Source organism: Thalassophryne amazonica, chromosome 2 (assembly GCF_902500255.1).
Source record: "Thalassophryne amazonica chromosome 2, fThaAma1.1, whole genome shotgun sequence".
Classification (NCBI taxonomy): domain Eukaryota; kingdom Metazoa; phylum Chordata; class Actinopteri; order Batrachoidiformes; family Batrachoididae; genus Thalassophryne; species Thalassophryne amazonica.
In genome coordinates, this window is record NC_047104.1 from 106,403,659 (window position 1) to 106,429,000 (window position 25,342).

At 41.2% G+C, this 25,342-nt stretch overlaps 1 protein-coding gene across 5 annotated transcripts in view; it reads right to left on the minus strand.

Annotated features, from left to right (window-relative positions):
* Window positions 1-25,342, minus strand: part of sox6 (SRY-box transcription factor 6) — a 419,745-nt gene that overhangs the window by 60,352 nt on the left and 334,051 nt on the right. For all 5 annotated transcript variants that reach the window (XM_034191205.1, XM_034191199.1, XM_034191191.1 and 2 more), the window contains 3 exons: window positions 4,643-4,792; window positions 1,945-2,125; window positions 1,609-1,796 (listed from right to left, as the gene is read on the minus strand). In XM_034191205.1, the coding sequence (XP_034047096.1) occupies window positions 1,609-1,796; window positions 1,945-2,125; window positions 4,643-4,792 (519 nt within the window). The remainder of the gene's footprint in view (window positions 1-1,608; window positions 1,797-1,944; window positions 2,126-4,642; window positions 4,793-25,342) is intronic.

Consider the following 25,342-nt stretch of genomic DNA (forward strand, 5'->3'; position numbering starts at 1 on the left):
CAAATTTGGTGAGAATCTGTGAAGTAGTATTTTTTTTATTAATGTAATCATTCAAAGCCTATATAAAGTGCTAAAGCCCTATTACTTAATACATCAAGTACAAAAAAACCACAGCACCTGTATTAATTCTATGACATGCAGTTGCATTTGGAAAAAAAACCCTAATGAAATTGAGAAAACACCTGCTAACATGATCGCCATTTAATTTGAAAATGTGTCTGTTGCAAATTCACACAACCCACACAAAAAACACAGTCACTTTGGAAATAGCCACAACTGAAATACTAGCAACACAAAAAGAGGTTTCTGCCTGGAGGATACTTAATGATGAACCACTCAATGTGCCAAAACTAAAATAATAATCATAAAATGTGAAAGCATAGCTAAAGTATGAGTAAAATCATCAACAAAGAAAATAAAATAACTTACTAATCTCTGCAGACCAGGTGGAGATGGAGACATTGTACCGTGATGCACTGAACAAACGTCCTCCAGGCAGAAACCTCTTTTTGTGCTGTTAGCACTTCTGTTGTGTCGTGGCTATTTGCAACACATCTGTGTGAATTGTCTGAAGACACTTTATCCAATTAAATCGTTGCATGTGCTGTACTTCATATTTGTTTGTATTGTCTGTGTTGGCAAACTTTTCTTTTAAATTTGCAAGTTGTTTTGTGATGCAGCTACCTCTACCTTTTGTTGAAATACTGCAGATGGTGTTGCATTTGTGTTGTCAGGATTGGGAATTGTTGTGTCTTCTCTCAACCGCCTTAGAATTGTGAGATAGCAACTCTTTATTTAGAAGAGCAAAAAAATAAATACAAACAAAATAGTATACTGCATTATGTTGGAGGTAAGAATAAAGACCAGGAGCTGTTCTGTCTCTTCTCTGTGGCCTTACATTTAACTACACTGAAGAGGTGATTGCCACCTGCACAGACAGCGATCGTTTCCAAACACCAAATTAGAGGGAAATCAAAATAGATATTAATTTACATTTTTTACATATACATTGACCTAGTTGAGGCTGTTGGTTGAAAGTGTCAGATGCTGAAATATTAATGAGCATCGCTCCCAGTTCCTGCCTGCTCCTCACAGCCAACTGCCAACATGGCATCAAGCTGAAGAGAGGACAGCTTTTTTTTCTCCTTGATTGACTCATCGATTGAAGATATTTTTAAAGGGAATCCCTGGGAGTGTGTGCACTCCTGGTACAAAGCCACGCCGTCCTGTGTCAGGGGATGAAGAAGGTTGCAAGTCTGCTTTAATTGGGCAGAGACTTCACAGTCTTCTTAACCCACACTGGGCACTGCCATGGCCTGTCACGGCCCCTCACACCAACATCAACAACACCGAGCCCACTAAACACATGCAGGCATGCAAATATATTCACACTAATTTGATGAAACGCACATGTACATGCAGCATTGCCAGGGGTTATCAATACAAGCAGGCTGGACAAAGATGAGAGGAAAGCTTTAGATGTAAGAATTACTGCTATATCAAAATCACAGCGTTCTACTTTCATTAAGAGTTGATTTCCTTCACTACTTTACAACAGAGCTTATACTGTTCAGGTTCTGGAGTCAGTTTGATGATTGTTGGACTTACCTTGTCCACTCTGCAGTTGTTGAAGCCCACTGAGCTCAAAGCGGACAGCTTTGCCTCCATGCCCTGCTGGTGATGCTGCAGCTGTTCCCGCTGGATCTGCTCCCTCATTTTCCGAGCCTCCTGAATGGCCTTCATCACCGTATCCTGGTCTCCGAACAACGCTGTAGAGTTTAGGCTGGACAGGATATCTGTAAGCAAAACATAGAAGGCGTTAGGAAAAACTATAAAAAACATTGGGGTAGGTTCTGCGTGCTCCTCTGAGAATGCGAGCGACTGTCAAAGCCAACAGTGTACGTCTATGTGGGGGTCTTGATGGAGCAGTGGAGTCAGTTTTACCCAGAGAGGATCCACGCCCCAGGCCTCCTCCAAGTGGACTGGGGATACCACCCTTGCCAATGAGGCTGTTGGGGCTGCTTTTACTGCCAGGGAACAGGTTTTGTGTTGGAGATGTGGGGGATTTGACCAGTTCTGTTGTCTTTGGCCGAGCAGACAGGTTGAGAGGCTGCGTTCCTTCCTCCTACAGTAGCAGAGACAGAAGTGTGAAAGAAGACAGATGTAAATAGATGGATCTGCTTCCCATTTTGGAAGAGCTCAGAATCCCCAGACAGTGCATTTCGAATGTGTTTCTGGCTAATTACGGGCCCCGGATCCTGACCCACACATCATCCTGAGTTGTCCTCTCCTCTCCTCTACATCCTTCCTTAGGAACTGTGCCATCTCAGTTTGCCTCACAGTTGCCTCGTGCCTTTGTTCACACTAATTAAAGCAAGTTCCGTCTCTCCGTACAGCTTCATCTGTTCTCCCTCTCCTCCTCCCTGCTTTAGGTGTCTGCACTCTGGTTCAAAGAATAAATAATGACCACGTAACTGCAGTGCCGGTGATCAAAGACAGCTGTTCCATTCATCACATGTCGCCTTAAATTATTTACTTCATTAATTTGTTTGCTAATTTCATTTCTTGTTTGTGCATGCTTAGTTTTATCACGTGCATGGATATGCTGTGACATTTCTAAAACATATAGTTTAAAACAATTCATAGATATAGTTTAGAGCTAACCGAATCAGAGTACATATTGTTTTGAACCGGTGGCAGCCTAAGCATGATCAGTCCTGTTCTCCTTCTGGCTGTCCATCAGACTCTCTACTGACACTAAATAATATTTAATATACATCTAACATCTTACTTTTTACTTATAGCAAACTGAAGTATTCTTCATAAATCATATGTTGTTCAAGTTGTTGTGTGCGGGCTTTGAATACAAATTTCTCTTCAGAACAATACTGAACAATGACCTGAGTGGCAACCAAGACCTAGCAATTAATAGATGCTGACACTTCCCAAAAGAGGAGGTTCACTTGTCCTCACCTGAATCTAATAGAACCAAAAATTGCTGAATATACAGGCGTTTTAATAAGTTATTTATGGAACCTCTGAAGGCATATATACATCTTAATCAGACGATGATGTCCTATTGGAGTTTTCACAACATTTTTTAACATGTAAGGCATAAAAGACGTGACATGGCCATGAGTCATTTATCATATTATGATCTGTAACCAGCATTAATAATGGAATATTCTATAAACAAGTGCAAACACCAAAATCAAAATTACTGTCTTATTTAGAACAAGGACAATAACTGGATGGATCATTGTTGTCCATGTAAACATAGTCAATGACTGTGTGACTTCATTAACCCCACACTTGCTCTGCTAATCATAGGGAATATCTAATTGTGACAATGTATAGTTTTTTATGTCTTTGCTTCAAAAGGGGCGGAATATTGTTGAAAAATGTCCTAAATCTATAATTAATTATTCCATCAAATACAAGGGAAAAAAAACTATGATGGTGGACAAACTCCCATTTTATCCAACTTACACCAAAATCAATATGTGCCACAGATTTGCTTAAATACAGTGACTGAATGGATGCGATTCAGTCCTTTACAACCATGACAGAAATGTCATTTTACACTGTACAAATCACTCTGTAGTACATGCAGCAGTATTTTCAAACAGATTAGGGCAAATGCTGTCAGCAGTCTTCTTCAAAGCCCAAGTGTCTCCTTGTCCAAACATATGGCTCAAGCATAGACTGCCCCAAGGCCTTGTTATTGCTGTGCCAATAACAGTTTGTCATGCAATAAGGCTGAATGCAGACAAATCTAAAGGCAATCTGATTCCATCTGACTGAGCATACAGATGACAGGATGCCAGTAGTCAGTTAACACTTATAATTTGGTGACTTTTTACTATTTTACACATGCCCAAACTGGCATTAATTTTGCTATAATTGGCTATGATATATTGTGATAAAAAGATATATCTTTGTGAAGAAATATGGAGTCAATCTGGTGTCAATCTATCAATGGAAACCATTGCTGAGGGGCGTGTGTGTGTGTGTGGTGGTGGGGGGGGGGCACTGAAAAGAAAGCCAGAGTGCTTTCTTACCATTTCAAGCCATGATTTATGGTTTTTCTCCATTGTGATGTTATTAAGATAAACTACTCCAAATGGATGTGTGTTTCTGATTATGGCCTTGGTGAGTGTGGGTGATGTATATGGTCTCTCCTCTGCACGGAGGTCTCATGGACTCGTGCCACACAGCAGCAGTACCACTAACAATTGCATTTGGTTTGTTTACAAGGCAAAAAAAGAAAAGACATCACTCAACATCTGCAAACTGCTGCTGCAATGGTTTTGATCAATTTCAGTCTGAAGAAAAATGTCGAAAACATTTCATTTTGGAAATAATAATAACAATAATAATTTGAAACCATGTGTTCCACAAATTACTGGCATGAAACAGCCTCAGTCGTAGCAACCATGTCCACAGTTTAGCCTAGGAGTGTTGTTAAAACCCACAGACCGTTGGCCTGTTAGCGGCTGGGCTGAAGAATGACCAGCTATAATACTGATGTGGAGATAAGTATGGCTATTAGCTTATTAAAACAACAGCAACTCGTGTTGGTCTAGAACCACTCAAGACCTGTGTTGGTAGGGGTGGAAGGTAAAGGAATTGAGAATTGTACCTTGACTTGAGTGATGGGGCTGGAGGAACTCTTGTCATTCTTCAAAGAGGAGGGAGAGATGGGCCCACTAGCACTGAGGGGTTGGGGAAGCTGAGGCATCTTGGCTCCAGGAGAGACCTGCATGCTGGCAAGCTGGGCGGCATACAGTTGCTGTGTGGGGGGGTAGAGAAACCCATGAGGCATTAACATCCAAATCCAGCAAACATTTAGTTTTATATTCTGTCTTTTCCTCTCCCTAAAACTCTCTGTGCTTGTGTCTGCCCTCATCTTTCCCTCTCTTTTACGTCTTTCGCTTTTTTTTTCCATGAGGCTGGCAGAGAACCTCCATCAGAGATCTTAACTGTATTTCAAAGGCTCCACCCAGAGAGAGACAGCAGTCTTAAAAACCACACAGAGATGGCTTTCATTCAAAATACTTGGAGCCCTGATTTTCCACTCATCACAGAGAAAACTTTGCCGACTGGAAGCAAGTGTGTTAGTAAAGATCTTTCATTTCTCTAGATCTACACAGTTTCCAACTGAAGTTTCTGGCCTGTGATTTGTCTCCACACAGCCATGAGAGACACTCCGATTCCACAATGTCAGAAACCCAACCTCACTTGGCTTCCCATCAGAGAATATATTATTAAGGCACAGAAACTTTCACAAAGAACACTGATGTAATCAGCATTATTTTCCTTGGCGTTAAGTTAGTAAGATTTCCAATTGTTGGTGACATTACCACACAAGTAGGTGGCTCAAATGACTGGCAAAGCACTTGAGAAGAGTTGTCCTTGCAGTAGGGCTGAACTCTGAAAGCTCAATTTACATTTCCACCACGGGGCTGATTATGTGGCGTACACTGCGAAGCCGGCTTAAAGACAGTGATATGAGGGTTTGGAAGTACTTTTAAAAAAATTGTGAGCCACAAACAGCAAATTGTCTGTTGGATCAGATTTCTGACATAATAATTCACATCCTCCTTCATGGTTATAATTACATTTCAGTGTCTTTTATACTGTATGTCACTAAACCATTGCTGTGCCTATACAGGCCTGCATCTTTTTTCCCATGTCAGTATTCAGTGGCCACCACTTAAATTATGAAATCACAGACTGTACAGTATACTGTATATAAGGCCCAAACATCACCCATAGGTTTTCTGGAGATCGATTTTGAAGCTCAAATAGGGTGGCTCATGATATCACCATCTTAGTACTGCTATACTCAACCCTATCACACGACGGGACCACGAAAAAAAAGCGTGAGACTGTTCTGGATTAACCACACAGCATGTCATATTTTATCAGCTTTGTAATAAAATGCTCAGATAGATATGGTTGGTCCACGACAGCTAGCAGCCACTGCTGGTGGTCTCTGGTAGCAGGGCACTGGACGTGGGTCACTCAGAGTGCCTTAATTAGAGAGAGTGGTGTCAACTCAGAACATGGTGCCATTTTGGTTCCAACTGCGCTGAACTACTGAATGAACCTTTAATGTTTTCATCGTCTTCTTTCTTTTCTTTTTAAATCATTTAACCACATACAGCAACACGTACATCCAGGTACAGGGGTTATCAAAATAAGTATAAAAATAGTTAAGCTATCAAATTTACATAAATTTACAATTTATGATGATTTATTTAATTAATTTAAAGCCTGATTTATGCAGCTGCAGCTCTGTAACTCCGTGTCATACAATGATCTGCGTGACAGTTTTAAAGTTCTCCATCTCTGGATTATGCTTTATTCTGGAGTAATTTGACCCTCAACAAGCGTTTCTTTCTACAATCATCACCTCCAAATCAAAGGTAAGCTGAACAATTTCCTCTTTTATCAACTTTGTGCTGTAAAGCTGCGGACTTTTTGGATCCATTTGTAATCAGCGCGCACTGTAAAAACTATTATACAATGATGGCAGACGAAGGACTGAAAGCAGAAAATTGTCTGATTTAACAGGTGCACATCAACACAGTTTGAAAAAATAAACGGTCGGACTTTTAATCACAGAAATGACTCCGGTCCCACTTTCCTCAAATCGGTGAGTGTCAGAGTGCTGAACTTTAATTTGTAACTTTGCACGTTCAGACTGTACAGGGTTTTTAATGGAAATATTGCGATCGGATGGGAAATTTTATCCAACGTAAGTAAGATGTATGTAACGGATTAGTTACAGTCAGCAAACGTTGTTGCTTTCACTCCGCAGCCTGCCACAGCCTGCCGTGTGCCTCAGGCTGCAGGTCCGATTCTGAGCACAATGTGAAAAAAATTAACGGTCGGGCTTTTAATCACAGAAATGACTCTGGTCCCACATGCGAGGGGTTTAATGGAAATACACTGCAATGGGATGGGACATTTTAACCGATGTGAGTGAAAAATCCATTGTACAAAATTTGTTATTACAAAATCAGTGTTTTTACATGGAAAACAATAAAAACACTTTGGGACTTTTTTGTCTGGTGACTGCGAATATCTGGTTTATACGATGACATTTTAGGTGAGTTTTACTGTACATGGGACTGTACAATAAATTTACCTCTCAAAGCTTTGACGATGAAGTCGGCTTCTATCCCACACAGCTGACTTTATTTTCCAAAATTTTCCTTCTGTTTGGATCTGAAGGGAATCTATACATCTTGAAGCCCTTGCTGTGTCTATTTGTGCCTCCAAACGCACAACAACCCAGCATTTTCAGCGAATAAATAAAAAGAAGTAGCTGGATTTAAATGCAGACAGATTAACAGCGAACGCTATTGTGAACCCAAGATGGCAGCATGAGTCACATGACCATTTTTTTTTGACTCGTCATGTCACCACTCTCTCTATCTGGGCACACTAGGGTAACTGACACCCACCAGCTGTCACTCAAAGCAACTACGCACTTAATTATTCATAACTTTATGGCTTAAAATGCCGTAAAGCAATGAGTTGTATGAAAGTGCCCCCCAACCCTACCACTGTCATGAAGGGGCAAACTAGCCTTTTTTGTGTGTCATACTGTAAACATGTTTAATTTTGCTGTAAAGTTGGACGTATTAACATGGGGGTCTATTGGTAGTGACTTGCTTTTGGTGCCAGTTTGAAGCAGCCACTAAAGGAACTACAACATTTGCTAATTCCACATTTGTGTCATTTAAGAGGACCAGAGTTTTGGGGCTTCAATAGGGCTTGGCTTTTGTCTCCTGCTGCAAAGGAAGGAATTTGTCTGAGACCTTTGATAATGAGTGCTACTAGTCCTAGTCTTCCCATAACAATGTGGATAGTGCCATCTCCAATGTGGACAAACCCAGTGGTTTGCTGTGTTATTCACTCAAGTAGTGCTGCTACAGAGTAATTCTTTGGCCAATCAGCACACCCTTTTTCATTTCCTGGTCTAATTGTCCAGACTCCGTTTGGATTAATGTGGATGGAAAAGTACAACTCATTCAACCTACAGGAATGTCATGTAGCTACAGACTAAAGCCAGACAAAGCACTTTGTGTCCATGCACATATCACCAGATATAAACACATATGTCCTCCTGTAAGAAACTTTATCACTGCCATATAAGCGGAAGCACAAAAGGTCCATTCTCTTAGGGGACCTGGGGATAACAACAGCACATGGGCAGTGGAAATGACAGACTGATTATGTTCCCACAAAGATAGCACTGCCCCCACCACCATAACAAACAGTCTTTTGTCTCGGACAGGAATGGACACAGAAGCAGTCCCAAGTCTATTTTCTTCTCTGAGTTAGACACAGTGTCAGTGGTAAAAGCACTGTCTGTATACGTGTTTTATCGTAAGAAAAACAGTGACTTAGAAGGAGTGCACGATTGATGCTCTATTCTTTACTGCAGGCTACATTCAAATCTTAGTAGAGGAGCGGAAGCCGAGTCTGTTGGACAGATGTTTGCCAACAGGCCTACTGACAGGCATGCGGCTGACCTTGAGTGGGAAGAACGTTATTGTCCCGGAAAATGAGTGCAATTAAACTTTGCCTCAAGTTAGAAGCAGCCAGGATACCCCTTTTTGGCACTGATTAGCAGGTCAGTGCCATGGGGTGAGAAGTAACGGTTAGTTTTGGACAAAAGAACAGCCTGTCTCCAAGAGCCAAAGAACAATAAATACAATCAGGGAGAAAGACAGATGAAAGGTGTTGTAATTAGCTCAATGAGAACTCCTCAAGGACAGACCAACCACATCATCAGCGTTCAGTATCGGATGTCTCAAGCTTTTCCTTCCAATGACATCTGTCAAAAACATTGCATTCCTGAATGACAGAAAAATTTTGCTGTGTTGGAATATAATCTAAACAAATGCTGCAGAGAACTGAGTGTCCTGATGTGAATGGCAGTAACTCTTGCAAAGAGTAGGTCTTAGTGCAGTAGGTCTTAATGTAGTCATCTGCCTGCACTGGAAAATGGCCACTTCAAAAATAACTTTAAAAATACAATACAATATATCTTTTTGTTGTAATAACCAAAAATAGCCGATGGAACAAGTGAAAATTCACTTGATAAGATTTCTTGAAATAAAACATTATTTTTTATTCCTTACAACGTAAAAGAGGTACTGAAATTAGCTGTGAGTCTCAGTCTCAGCTATATTTTATGAGTATTGTGAAATTTTGTGTCTCATAATAAGCTTGTGATACTTGTATATCCACCATGATAGTGTAATGTATATGGCAACGCGGTTCCAGTGTATGGAGCCAGACCACACCCATCCCTTGTGGTCATCTGTGCTCATTGATTTTCAAAAGCCCTCCAATTTCCATCAAATTAGGGCTGAATTCTTCTGTGGAATATCATGTTTCATTTGGGAATATGTGACATTATAAGAGTTAGAGATTTTGTGTCATTTCAGTTCAAATTTAATGGCTCATGCTTGACACTTTGGAAAATGTGTCTAAAAATGTCAAAACATTGGTAGAAGTAGGAGGAGAAAACATTCAGCTCCTAAGTTCATATGTTACTGAGAATTAGAGGTGAGAAGCTCTTTCTTTCTTTCCAGGCCTCCCTTCTTTACTTCATTCTTTAGGTAGTTGTTTGTAGCACAGTGGCTCAAGACATAGCCATGGAAAGTGGGGTTAGTCAGGGCACTGCAGTAAGCCCTGGTGGAAAAGTAAATATTACACCACCCCCTGCCATTTAAAATGGCTTCTCTGATGTTATTTACACAAAGATTTTGTGTTGATGACGACTATAAGTATTCTGTAATGCTATAGCCTATAATGGAATCTGGTAAAGTTAGTTGCAACACATGCTCACCTTTTGTGCTCCCATTTATTGATTTGTTGACACTGATAATCTATGTGTGTTGTATATTCCCAATGCCTGTCCCCTATCACAGGGGTTTAAATGAAATATAGTACATTTTGTTCCAGAGATATTGTGTGTAGCCTTTTTGGATGTGTTCTTGTCAGCTTAGCAAGAAATCTCAATACAGTACCCCCAACCCAGATCCACTTCCCATGGCCATGGTGCAAGACAAATTATATCCATCTATTTTCTAATCCCACTATTTTGAGTTCAGGGTCACGGGGAGCTGGAGCCTATCCCAGCGGTTATTGGGCAAGATGTGGAGTACACCTTGTACAGGCCGCCAGTTTATCACAGAGCCAACACATACAGACAAACAAACACAATCACATTCCCATTTACACCCAAGGTCATTTTAGAATTACTAATTCACCTAACCTGCATGTCTTTGGAAGTAAGAGGAAACCAGAGCACCCAGAGGCAACCCACACAAACACAGGAAGATCATACAAACTCTACAAAGAAAGGACCAGGTCAGAACCAAACCTGGAATATTCTCACTGTCAGGCAACAGTGCTAACCACAAAGCCACTGTGATGCCTGTCACAATATATATATTTGATCATAAAAAGTCAGGGAGGAACACACATTGCTTTATGGGTCACAATATATTTGACAAATGCAGAAAATTGTGAAATGTGCATTTCTATATGAGGAACTTTGTTTTTAGTTAAAGTCACCATCATTTCAGTTTACAAAAGCATACATTTTATTCATATTATGGTGGCTTCATTACTTTAAAGATTTGTTTCTGCACTTTGGTAAAACTGCTGCTCAAATCTAAGACCCTTTATTCTGACGGCATCTTACCCAGTCTCCCAGCGGAGCTGAGCAGACCTCAGGAAGCACGGATTCAAAGTGAGTGTAGCACGCCCAAGGTCAGCCTGTTAGCCTCTGGTAATTAAAAACAAGCCCTCTGGAGGAAGCAGAGGTTAAATGGGGAGGTTCACTTTTCTGCCTGCGACATTAAACTGAGATTACACACTCTGCTGATGATGTTGGACATCTCAAGTACAATATGCTGCGAAACAGCTTCTGCTCAGTAAAAGAACACAGTATCTCTTTATATGAGTGGCTATGACATAAAGACCCTACAACTTTGAACTTTTCTCCCCTCAAAACTGTAGTATAGATCTTGGGCAGTGAAAATTGAGCTTTTGTGTTGAGTCAAATGTGCAGTGTGAAAATATGTGCTGGAAAATACAGTGACACATATGAAATTTTTCTAATGCTGTATTGACCTCTCTCGTTGGAGGTTTTCAATTGCTTTTGCAAATTATGTGTCACTTTTCGATCTTCTGTTGTGCGGTGTACCCCAAAGTTCTGTCCTTGGACCTGTCATGTTTGGTTTACATAATATTCAATTTCAATTAAATTTATATGGCACCAAATTGCAACAACGTCATCTCAAGGCAACTCACATGAAAACAGCTTGAAAACAATATAATATAATAAAAAACAATTTAAAATAAAATTAAAACATCAAAAACACAATTAAAAGTCCACAATAAAATACAATAAAAAGTAAAAGAACTTAAAATAATTAAAAAAGGATGCTAGCCATAAGACTGGGTAAAAAGATATGTCTTTAGTCTTTTCTTAAAAATATCCACAGAATCTGAAAGTCTCACCGAGACCGGGAGAGCATTCCACAAAACAGGAGCACAGTACGAAAAGGCTCTCTGTCCCGCAGACCTTTTTCTCACCCTTGAGACACAAAGCATTTCTGCATCCAGTGAATGCAAAGCCCGGGCCAGTACATGAGGTTTAGCTAAATCAGCCGGATAGGCCAGTGCCAGTCCATGAACAACTCTATAGGCCAATAGCAAAACCTTAAAATCTGACCTCACAGAGACAGGTAGCCAGTGAAGGGATGCCAAAATGGGGGTAGGCAGCAGCATTTTGAACGAGATGAAGACCCCTAGTACTGGACTGCGGCAAAATAAAGCATTACAATAGTCCAATCTAGCAGAGATAAATGCATGTATCATAGTCTCAGCATCAGCTATAGACAGGATGGGATGAATCCTCGCTATATTTCGCAAATGGAAGAAAGCAGTCCTTGTGATCTCTCAAATGTGGAGGTCAAAGGACAACATAGGATCAAAAATTACCCCAAGAGGGCAATTCTATGGCAACGGAATTAAAACAGCAGCAAAATCTGGACATATGGCATCTAACCAGATTAGCTCAGATTGTAATTCCATTACTGTAGATTCCTCACTTTGTCTGTATGATGTATAACACATGAACCCAAGCTAAGCAATAGCTGGTCAAATTGATGCCGACACCGCGCTGGACCAAGAACTATCATTTCAGTCTTATCAGAGTTTAAAAGTAGGAAGTTACCAGACATCTAACTTCTCACTGATGCAAGGCAGTCTTCTAAAGATTTTACATTCCTTTCAGAGACATCTAAAGTACTTTTGAAGTCATCTCATAACACTGCTGTTCATACAACAATAAAGGATTATTAACCGAGCTCGAGGTCTGTATAGGAAAATATCAGACCAAGGTGTTGACTGTATGGACCGATCACAGCGATATATCAAACACTGTAGCAATATATCACACACTAATATCAGACACAGAGGTCTGATAATCCCGTACAGACGGAGCAAGCGAGGTTAATTAATTTATTATGTGGCTATTACATATAAACATGCAAAGTTACGGTATTGCACAAATATAAAAGCTGCTGACAGCTTTGGACTCATAGTTAGACCTGTTTGCTTTCTTCACCTCCATGAACAACAGATGGTCAAGGTCATCAGTTGGTAAGCTTTCAATCTGTGTGTTTTTTCCAATGCTGTTTAGGTATTTATGGAGTATGTTAATGTCCGACTTGGTTTTTCTAATCTTGTTTTTAGCTTTCTGGTTCGTAACGAAGTTTTCAATCTCTTCTTCACTGTTTGGGGCTGTGTTTTCATCTTGTTGCACTTCATTTTGCACGTCCACTTTGAGCTCATTTGCTGTTAATTCTTCCATTTTCTTTGTTTGCTTTTTGTTTTGTTATCGTGCATGCTAACATTCTCTAACGCAAAGCTAACTTCCGCTCTTGTCAAAAGTTCAGTGTTACCAGCTCAGTCTGTTCCTCTGGTTAAGAAGTCAGGATTATGGGATCTATCGTGTGGGCATTGGGGGAGGTCTGTGAGGTTTTTGTATCATTTCAGTTTCGTCTGCAGCTGCTTGCAATGCACCGTACCAAACAGTTGGTGGCAGTAGTGCACCAAATCGAGTTATGAGCTGCGGACTGAAAGGAGTACAGGAAGACGTGTGAGCTGGCTGCAGCGCGGAATGTTAGAGAGCTCTGCTCTGTTAACCCTCTGGGGCCGATGCCGTCGCATACGACGGCTAAGACCAAGCTTTACTAAATTATAAATAACTTTTTAATGATATGAGATAGAAACTTACTTTTTTTTGCTGAAAAGTTAACTCCGCGGACCTTCGAGCCAGCCATCGGCCATCTTTGTACTCTTCATAAAAGCTGTGTGATGACGTGCGCAATGTGAGTATCCAATCGGAATTGGTTCACCGTCACATGGTTTTCCAAAATCCAATCGTAGGGCAGATTTACCTCACGTGAAAAGCCAAAGATCGGTTTCAGGAGTGATATGTTACTACTTGGCCCATTTGAATAGCCCCCTGGGTGCTCCAATGAGTACATACTATTGGGCTCCATGCGCCCTGCGCCATTACGCACAACGATCAGTGAAAGAAGACGGAGCAGACGGAGAGCCTCTGATGACAATCTCACGTGCTCAAACAAAGAGTGTGTAACTATCAGGATTGCTCCACTAGTTTGCATGAGAATGTTACTGGATAACTCTGTTGCTTTCTCTGCGTAAAGCACTGTTTACCATATCAATGGAGCAAGGGGGAGGGCCGCTCCTCAGACTGTAAGGAGCCAAAGTGGGCCAAAGTGTGAATGAAAGCTGCTTTAGGAGCAACACAGAACACTCCAAAACACAGCAGATGTAGACGTTTGTGATGTAACCTTTGTGTAATAGCAGACAGAAATTGCTTTGAGATGAGACAAACCAAACGCATAGACCATTTTGTATATATTGTTCAAAATGTGCATTTGTGTTTATTGTTTGAACCTTTTTGTTGTACAGTCTTTCACACAAGACCTCAAATTACCTTTATAAAGTGTCAAAACAGTTGTTTATTATAGTTTGCTGTGTGTTTTGAATAAATGTGTGGAAAATTATTTCTGCTTTATTTTTTCCTTTCTTATTCCTGATTGTAAACCTTTATTACACTTATAAAACACGACAAAAGCATATATATTATGAAAGCACAGGTTGTCCTGAAAAAAAGAGACATAACTTGATTGTGGGATGCAGGGAGAGCTGTTAACAGCAATAATAAAACATTTATGCCAGGCGAGTGAACTGTCCAAAAAATGCCCTTGGACCCCAGAGGGTTAAAAAAGAGAAATAAAGTTTGTGTTTAGTAATTTAATGTCTCCTCAGCTTCCGGACCATTGAACATGTACAAACTGTACATAAGACAATCGGATCTTAATAATTAATTAAACAACTGTAAATTATAAAGGAGACAATGCTCATATGGCTGAGGGTATTTTAGCATTGTGTCATATTTGAAATTCTCACCCTTAATTCAAAGTGTCTTTAAAAGTCTTTTGAGGAGGGCCTGTTGGTTATCTCTGTACTTTGCCAAAATGTGGGAAGCATTTTGGTGACAATCAACTCAGTGGACACTGTGGATACATTAAAAAGAAGCTTTAGACCCACTTGTTCACACTTATATTTAATTAGTTTTGCTTTGTTACATTGTACTTACTTTTAATTCCTTGTTTTTGATTGTGAAATACATTGCAACCTTTGAAAGGCGTTATGCTGTACTGTATGAATAAATGTTTCTTAATTATTAATTAAATTAATTTGTTTTTTGTTTTGTTTTCTTTTTATTGGAAAGGATGACGAACAAAATTTTCATATTCAACAAACATGTCATTTATCGGCCAAAAGCTTTTTTATTTCACGGCTTAAAGTTAAAAGATTCAGCAGTGGATTTTAATTTTTAATTAAAAATAGAGAACTGATCAACTACGCCAATGCCGGTTATTATCCTGTATGGATTTTGGGGGTGGCTTTGCATCATTTATCCGGTTACTGCCCCATTCTCTCACTCTCTGCCTCTTTGTGTGTGCATGTTTTCTGTCTGTCAATGTCTCATTCACCCCTGCCTGGCCTGAGCGCTGAGCACTGGGGTGGAGATGAGGGCATTAACCGTGCTTCAGTGCACCACACCATTTAAAAGGCAGCACAGCGCCAGCCCTGTTTGCCACAAGGCTTGTACAGGCTCATTGCCCAGGGCGACGGGCAGGCTGACCCGGGGTGGGCCCAGATGTCAGGAGCGGAGAAGGCGTCCTGGTGCACTGTGCCGATGCTTTCCAGTATGGCCCAACATCTGTCTCATCTGCTGGCACCCAACCTGCTCTCGCCCCTCCTCTCGCTTTTCTCTGTTTCTCCATCTTACATCTACAATTTATAGATTTGTACTTTTCCTCACACACACACACACACACACACACACACACACACACACACACACACACACACACACACACACACACACACACACACACACACACACACACACACACACACACACACACACACTCATGGGCAAATGTGGCTCTCCTCGGATATGTTTTTGTGTGAGTCGTAGAGGCACAGGGGCCCCTGAGCCTGCCCTCCCATTCAGTGCTGCTCACTGCATTATCCGTTTTCTATCTGTCCATCTGTCCCTCTGTTCACCACTGCCTCCATCCAGCTGCTCACATAGCCGCCCTATTAGCTAGACTTCCACACACAGCTAGCGTCGCTGAACTGCACTGGGTTACCTTCAAAGCCCAGGCTCCTGAACTCATAAACACAGAAACAGCTGCTCTCTACAGTGCGTCTGTTCTCTCTGTACTCCCCTCCTCCTCGTGTCTCACTTTCAAAGTCAAAAGTGCTTCACTTGTTAATGATGGAAGCAGCTTCTTCACATCTGTATGATGCCAACACTTACATCTAAACAAAAGGTAATGTCCAGTTTCCTGCTCTCCCACTTTCTTCCTCTTTGGGCCTGATGCTGTAACGCTCTTTCTTATCTCTCCAGTCATCTAAGGGCCCATCCACGCAGAGGTGAGTTTAGGTGTATCTGTGTACGTTTTGTATTGTACTGGCATTTCATCCACATGGAAACAAACTATTTACACTACTTTTTGAAAACGTCCTAGAGTACATAAATGTCAAAACGGCACCTTTGCGTCTTTGTGTGTACAACCAATCCACAACTTTTGTGATATGATGATGTCATAGCCCGACCTCTCTAACCTCACCCTTAACCCTGGCCGCAAGACATCACATAACAACAACGGCAAACTACAGACTTGTGTTCGTGCTACAGAAGCTACAGAGTTACGGCAGCCAAATTGTCTGCTCCTCTTCCACTACAACAAGTAGCAAACGGTCATGTCTTATAGTTTCATTGACTTATCCAGTGTTACTCAAAGCAGAAGTTTGACTTCATCGTCGGTCCACAAGTCTCAAGCTTTATGTGCATGCTCCACATCTACTTCTCTGTTTTTGTGTTACAGAGCAACATACAGATCTGTTATACATACTATAGCATTTTCAGTCATTTTCAGGCGTTTCATGTGTACACAGATATTTCTTGAAACAGTGTCATGTTTACAAAGCACTGTTTGAAAATGACAAAGAAAAAGCCTCTATAGGGACAGTTCCATTTTCATGTTATACCTTATAAGCCACTGAATTCTGGATGTGTGGGCCAATTTTTACGTGAGGCCAAAATATTGCCATTGGGTATTGCGTAGACTTTGCATCCCTCCGTCTGTCTGTCTGTGCTCAGCATGTCCAGTCCTCTTACTGCCATGGTCTTCAAATTCACAGGGACCATTCTTGGGATACAGACCTTGGACAAGTTCAAAGATGGCTAACCTTGACCTATTTTAAGAGGTCAAAAGGTTACATTATGTTTCCTATTTTTCTACTCATACAGCGGAGAGTACGAGGTCTATTAGAAAAGTATCGGACCTTATTATTTTTTTCAAAAACCATATGGATTTGAATCACGTGTGATTACATCAGACATGCTTGAACCCTCGTGGGCATGCGAGAGTTTTTTCACGCCTGTCGGTTACGTCATTCGCCTGTGGGCAGTCTTTGAGTGAGGAGTCGTCCACCCGCTCGTCGATTTTGTTCATTGTTTAGGAATGGCTCAGAGACTGTTGCTTTGTTTGATAAAAATTTTTTCAAAACTGTAAGGCACAACTGAGTGGACACCATTCAATAAATTCAGCTGGTTTTCGGTAAAAATTTTAACGGCTGATGAGAGATTTTGGTCTGGTAGTGTCGCTTTAAGGACGGTCCACGGCGCCTGACGGCGATCTGCGCTTCGAGGCGGCAGCGTCTCGCCGTTTCAAGTTGAAAACTTCCACATTTCAGGCTCTGTTGACGCAGTAAGTCGTCAGAGAACAGAGAACTTTCAGAAGAAGTCGGCATGAGGAGTTTATTCGGACATTCCATTGTTAACGGTCATTTTGTAATGAAAGAACGTGCAGGCAGAGTCGCATGTCGGGCTGGACCCGACCGCGGGGGGTCACGGCAGGAAAAACACCTCCGTTGGAAATCTTAACGGGCAAGTTGGAACATGCCCAAGCTGTTAAACAATTTCTCAGTTACTCACTTGTTGAAAGCCATTAAAAGCCGCCTGAATTCTACAAATGGTTTTCAACACGGAGGTGTTTTTCCTGTCGCGGCGCACACAGATTTGCCGAGTCGTCACGGAAACGACTCGGCGAATTTGCGCGTACGTCTTTCATTAAAAAAATGTCCTTAAACAGTGGAATGTCCGCATAAATTCCTCATGCCAGCCTCTTCTGAATCTTCTCTGTTCTCTCACGATGTCCTGGGTGAATTAAGCCTTAAATTAGGATGTTTTCAGCTCGAAACAGGCCGACGACAGCGCCTGGAAGCGCTGCAGGACGTCCCGCTCTGTGGGAAGTCCTTACACCGACAGAAACACCCCATAATCTCTCATCAGCCGTTAAACTTTTCACAGAAAACCAGCTTAATTTCTCGAATAGTGTCCACTCGGATATTCCTCACAGGTCCAGAAAAAACTTTGATAAAGTAACGCGCGCCGTCTCGAGCAGCGTGTGAAACAAAGGAATTCAGCCGAGAGGGCGGGACCACATCTCACTCAAGGCCTGCCCACAGGGAAATGACGTCACCGACGCGTGAAAAAACTCACGCATGCGCACGAGGGTTCAAGCATGATTGGTGTAATCGCATGTCATTCAAATCCATATAGTTAAAAAAAAAATAAAAGGGTCGGTTTATTATCTAAGAGACCTCGTATATTGCATTGCGTTATATTTACATTTACAATGAGAGCATGAGATGAAGGTGGGCCAGGGTCGATCATGGAGCTAGAATGATACCACAGCTATTGCAACACAAGCAACAAGTAGAGCTGAAACAGTGCACCTCCCTCACGGTTCAGTATGTATCACAGTTTCAAGGTTATGGTATGGGTCAGATCATGGTACATTTGAGTCAGGATTTCTCCTGCATGTACATTGCATCCAGAAAGTATTCACAGCGCTTCACTTTTTCCACATTGTGATATGTTACAGCCTTATTCCAAGGCTCACAACACCCCATAATGACAACATGAAAAAAATGCCAACTTATTCAAAAAAAAAAAAAAAGAAATCACATGTCCATAAGTTGTTGTGTGTTGGGGGGTGTGGCTGGATATTTTGGTGTTCTTTTCTTTTCTTTGCTCTTCAGGTGGCATGGAAACTGATTTGTCTGTGGAGAAGGTGCCGGCTGAAGAGTCCTCACCCTCATCAACATCATGTGTAGCACCTGTGACTGGTGCTCACATGCAACCTTAAAGACTTTCAGCTGAAGCAGATAATTGGATGGCGTTCTGCATTTAAGGCATGTGTGATTCAAGCAGAACTGCCGGGAACTCGACCTTGTGATGTTCATTTGTGAGATGCTGAGGACCGCGCCTGGGTTTGACACATCGAGCCCGTGAAGCAGGGAAGGGTGAGGACACATGCTGTCAGCACACATTAAAGGTGATTAAGTGTTTGACTAATTGTTGATAGTAACTTGGTGTTTTGTTACACAGTATACTTGAATTGTGATGAGAATTGTGCAGCTTGCTTCTCACTGCTGTGGCGTGCGGATAAGTGATCCTCCACCTGTTGTGAGAAGCTGCCCATTTGCATAAAGTTAAAAAAGATACAGACCTGAATGTGTTGCTGATAGCGTGTGTCTTTTGAAAGTTATTGTTGTAACTGCTGACTTACCTCACCTCTTCTTTGCTTCACAGAGAGTCAGTTTGTCGTGTCCACCTGGGGGGTGTTTGGCGGTGGTAGTGGGTCCAGGAGCGCCGGGCTTTGATCCTTGCGGGCGCTGGAGAGTGTGCCAACAGTCACTCCACCAGAAGGACGTTGTTTCAGTTTTGTACACATTATTATGCACAGGTGAACAATAAATTGTTTCTGTTGTTGGAACCGCTTTCTGGTTATTTTTAGCGCTGGGTTCTGTCTGATGCAGGTCTGCTCCTCAACTCGCGTCGACACATAACATAAGTATTCACACCCTTTGCTCAATACTTTGTTGCTGTACCTTTGGCAGCAATTACAGCCTCATGTCTTCTTGAATGTGATGCCACAAGCTTTGTGCACCTATCTTTGGGCCTCTTTGCAGCACCTCTCACGTTCCATTATGTTGAATGGGGAGTGTCGTGCACAGCCATTTTCAGATCTGTCCAGAGATTTTCAATCAGATTCAGGTCTGGGCTCTGGCTGGGCCACTCAAGGACATTCACAGAGTTGTCCAGAAGCCACTCCTTTGATATCTTAGCTGTCTGCTTAAAGTCACTGTCCTGCTGAAAGATGGACCGTCGCCTGAGTCTGACGTAAAGAGCGCTCTGGAGCAGGTTTTCATCCAGGATGTCTCTGTACATTACTGCATTCATCTTTCCTTCAATCCTGATTAGTCTCCCAGTTCCTGTTGCTGAAAAGCATCCCCACAGCATGATGATGCCACCACCATGCTTCACTGTAGGGATGGGGCCTAGTTTTCTCCAAACATGAGGCCTGGCATTCACGCCAAAGAGTTCAATCTTTGTCTCATCAGAGCAGTGGTACCTTTTGGCAAACTCCAGGTGGGCTGCCATGTGCCTTTACAGGCCTGATTTGTGGATTGCTGCAGAGATGGTTGTCCTTCTGAAAGGTTCTTCTCTCTCCACAGAGGAATGCTGGAGCTCTGACAGAGTGACCATCGAGTTTTTGGTCACATTTGGTTTTGGACCAAGGTGCACCAGTGCATGGTAGTGACAATGATGATTAATTACTTGGTATGAGAGTCTCTAAACCTAATGACTAAACTGTAACTGAGCATTGAGACATGAGGTCCTGCAATTGCTGGACTATGGAGCATTTTGTGACAACAGACACTTATATGGATATGGAGCATTTTGCAGGAAAAAATGGGGGTATGGAGTGTTATGAAGACAAATCAACTATTGTTTCTATTTTTTAATCTAATAATTATATTCAATAGATTTCCATGAATTTGCACATCAGTTGTCTGTTTCACGCCTTGTCTATATCAGAGGATTTGGGGTTATTGAATTTGAATTAATAAGTTAATTAAAAACAAAATTATGTTCTCAAAACTAAAAAAAAAAATGTATATGGAGCATTTTGCATTCATATGAAAGAATAACTGCAAATTATTATATTAAAAGTTGCCAACATGACACCTGGTCCTCACCTGTATCTGTCAGAACCTCAAACTTCAGAGCAGAATATGCAGTAGTGTTTATGGAGTTACTTATGGACGTTTCAAATCAAAAGGAAAATGGTAACTGTGGTTTTAAATCTCAACTCACACAGCTGAATTTCCAGGACTGTAAAACATAGGATATGACAAGTGTGAATGTCTTTTAGAAAAACAAAAAAGCTTCCGAGAGATAGGATGAGAGATAAGGGATAAAAAAAAAGAAGTTGAGAAACACTCAAACTAAGACACTTAGAGGTGGCTTAAGATGTGGACGAGAAATTGGAACAGGCAAGACACAGAGACAGCAAGAAATGGAGGCAAAATTGAGCTTTGACTGAGTGAAAGCAGAGGGTTTCTATTTATTTAGCGCAAAGAGTGATACAGCCTATAGAGAACCCAGATGTTCTGTTTTATCCAATAACGCTTTCTTTCACATGGCTTAAGCCCCAAAGTCTGCTTCCAATGACAAAAAACAGGAGTGGCTTTAAAAGGAGGGGTGATACATATTAAGTTCATATTGGCTTTAAGCAAATAGTTTTTTGGCAACTGCTGTACACTGTAGTGTACGGACAGCAAATTTGGTGCTATGCCAAATAGAAAATTCTTTTGTGGAATTAGGGAAATTCCCTTCTTGTCTCTTGACTCAATTGAATATAGTAGATGTCCGGCCAGATTGGGATACAATCTGAGCACAATTTCCTGTGTTAGGTGAGAGGTGTCAGTTGTAATCAGGTTAGGACAGGCAGGGACGGGACCATTGTTTCCTGCTGGTGGTGGGCTCTGTGTGGGCACTAATGAAGAGGGGCATGTCGCGCTGGGATAGTTTATCCGCCTCCTCTCCTGTGAGTTGAGGACGAGAGCCAATCTGTCAGGAAAACATTGAGTGAAATTGCCCTGTGGTACAGCAATGCCTCGTGACAGCCACTTGCACACTGCCAGGCAGCGGAGTGACGCTACAAACCCTGTATTGACAAGCAAATTACAGCCCTCAAGACTCAAACGCATCCAGGAAGTTTCATTTACATCCATCACCTCCAAACCTTTGTTACCTCAGTGGGTTTTCTTCTCTCAGAGAGACGATCCCAGAATGTTATGACAGAGGAGATTGTGGCGAGGCTACGCAAGCAGCATTAAGACTGACAGAGCGGCTAGCCTGTCTGACTGCATGGCTGATCACATTACCTCTGCAGCATTGTGGGAATTAATTCTTCCAATGAGATAATTTTTAAGGTTCATATATTGCACAATCTAAATGGAGTAAATTGGTGAAAATTATACCTTGCCATGCAGCTGACAGGGAGAGAGATTTTAATTGGAGGGCAGGTGACTCAGCCGCATGTGTGTGGGTTTGGTAATAATGTGTGGTGAAGGATGTGGGTTTCAAATAAAATTCTTTCAGTGGGGTCACCAAAGTGCTTCAAATGCTTAAAGATTCACAAACATAGTTGCCATCAGTAAACCTCATTTGAAATGTCCGAGCATATTTTTTAAAATTTTATTTATATATTTTATTTATTTGTACTCATATATATTTGATATTTAACAGCTATTATTATTATTATTATTATTATTGTTATTGTTTATTATTATTATTGTTGTTATTATTATTATTTTAAATTCTTTTTTTTATTTAGGCATGTTAAATGTAGCTGAAACATCTGCAATGAGAAAAAAAATAACAATGGACTAAATATAACATAATCTTCAAATACACCTTGCAATGCAATGGGACCAAGGGTAGAACCATCAAGCCTCTTCCACCAACAGCAGCCCTGCACCACCCTTGAGGATTCTAATGCAATGCAAGGATGTAGGTTACAACCAAAAAAGTATTATATATTGTGTGGAAATTAAAGAATATCCTGGTTGATATTGTGATCACATTTTCCCTGTGATCCCATTTTAGAATGTTATAGAATAGAATAGAATAGAATAGCCTGTATTGTCATTGTGCAGGTCGGGGGGTGCAACGAAATTTGGACATCTTAAACACCACAACAAAAAACAAACACACACACACACACACACACACACACACACATATATATATATATATATATATATATATATATATATACAAAGTGTAAACATTTAGGGCAGTGATTGTGATTGTGTTATTGCATGAATCCTGTGATTTATGCTATTCCTCACATAAAAAAATATTTTTGATGCCATTCAGTTGCACACATTCACACACTTTAAAGCCAGTAAAATGTTGTGACTAAAGAAGAAAGATGATAATACCATCACTGCTCTAAAACAGAGGAAACAAACCTAATTCCATGTCTGCTGTGGTACGATGTTTTTAATCATAGCGAGCTCCGAGTGCTTTGTAGAGGAAGTGGTGACAGTCACATGGTTTGTTGATTCCAGCTATGTGGAAAAGGGCATGTTTGACTTGCTTTGCTGTTTTAAGGGGAGTCTCTGTGCAGGGTAAATAGCAGCCAGCAGGCAGAATATGTGACAGGCTGACAGACTTCAATTAATGGAAAATGCACCTATTTTTGTTTCTGTGTTGGGTAAAGGTCAGCAAGTCATGGTCTTGGAGGTGCTGTTTTTGCCCATTCCCAGGGTTACATACATAGTCAGAATTAATGACTGTAGAACCATCTCCCCTCCTCATCCCAACCTTCAGATATTTGACCGTCTCATCTGACCTCATATACCACCGTAAATAGACTCAACATGCCTGTCTGAACTACCATTTCTTCCCAGTGCACACAAACTGCAACACATCCACGCGAACAGGATATTCACTTACATTCTACCCATCCTGCACATGCACACACACACCTTCAGACTTGAGCATTTAACACCTTATGTGCATCTGATTGCTCTTGTCATGGCTACGTAGCTGCTCTTCAGAGCCAGCTGCAGACACTGTCAGAACTTGCCAAGGCTTGTTAACACTGACAGTGGTAACCTCCAAAGGACAAACATCACACACATCACTGTGCAGAGTTTCACTTCAGTTTTTGGCTCTCGCGTGTAATTTTGCCATACATTTCACTGCTGGGCAGCATCAGCACAGTAGGTGTCAACATGGTAGTGATCATTTAACCTTATATAGTGCTGTGAAAATGTCTGTGAGCGCTTAAGCTTTAAATGGTAAATGGTCTGCATTTGTATAGCACTTTTCTATCTGCATCAGAAGCTCAAAGCGCTTTACAATAATGCTTCACATTCACACAGACACACTCACACACCGATGTCTGGGTGCTGCCATACAATACAACAACAATACTAAAACCACCACTTTCACTGCCAGTTTTCTTTGGACAATTCAAGAGGTTCATACTTGAACATTCCCCAGTTACAGACTATGTCTTAGAATTCATTTAATCAATCATTAAGAAATACAAACAGTATGATAAACCTGACTGGAGACAAGTGAGGAAAGCCACCAAGACTCCCACAACTCAAAATTACAGGCTTCTGTGGCTGTGACTGCAGAAACTGTGCATAGTGTAGCTTATTGTCTGTTGCACCGCCACTTACACAGCTTCATGGTGGAGTGGAACACAGAAGGATTTTCTACTATAGAAGAAATTTCAGCAAGTTTGCCAGAAGGCACATGGAAGACTTGAACCAAGATTTCATCACTTTTTCTCCCAAACCTTTTCACAGCACAAATTTTAACACATTTTAAAACGTTTTCTTCTTTAAATGTGTAGAATTGAGCTGAAACATCACAAAGTTGAAAAAGATCTGAAAAATATCTATGCTGTTTTCAGATAACACTGTAGTGTGTAGCAGCAGAAGGAAGCTGGTGGAAGGAGTGTTAGAAGACAGGGGACTGACAATTATGAGGTAAAGACAGAATATTTCAGCTTTAATAAAGATCAGGTTAGAATGATTAGCATGCAGGGATACGTACTGAAAAGAATGAATACTATTAAATATTATGATCAAAGGTTAGGTTTAGAAGACATTTGGAAAATCGGTGTTGCAGACCGAACGGTCCCCCCCTAAAAATTGGCCCGCCTGCCTTCACTGCGCAAACGTCATTTGGGACCACAGCAGTTCGTGTGAGATAGACTCTCTACACCCAAAGCGATCAAATGGATTAATGGGATTATTAACCATCAGATAACAAGGTAAAACCTCTTAAATCATTCTAAAGTCAGTTTTAAGCAGAAATGAGGCGAAACTCGATGATGCTTTGAAATGACTGACACGCAGTGAACGCATCAGCTAACAGTTTGTGTAGTCACGACGCTCTGATCACTTCCTCTGTCTTTTATGATGAAATAATGCTGAATTTATGAATAATTGTTGTACAAAAGCTTCAGATATCTGTCGCTGAGATAGATGAAGACTGCAGTGCAGTTTTAAGCAGAAACAAGGTGATAATCCCTGAACGCTGGTTAATGACGCATGTGCAGTGAAGGCAGGGCGGACTGATTTTTAGGGGGGACCATTCAGTCAGTGACACCGGCACTGATGTATGTATGGCAATGAGACATGAGCAGTGAAGGGAGTGCAGCAGAAAACATTAAATGGGGTAAAAATGAGAATGCCGAGGTGGATGTGTGGAGTTGCAAAGCTGGACAGAATAATAAATGAG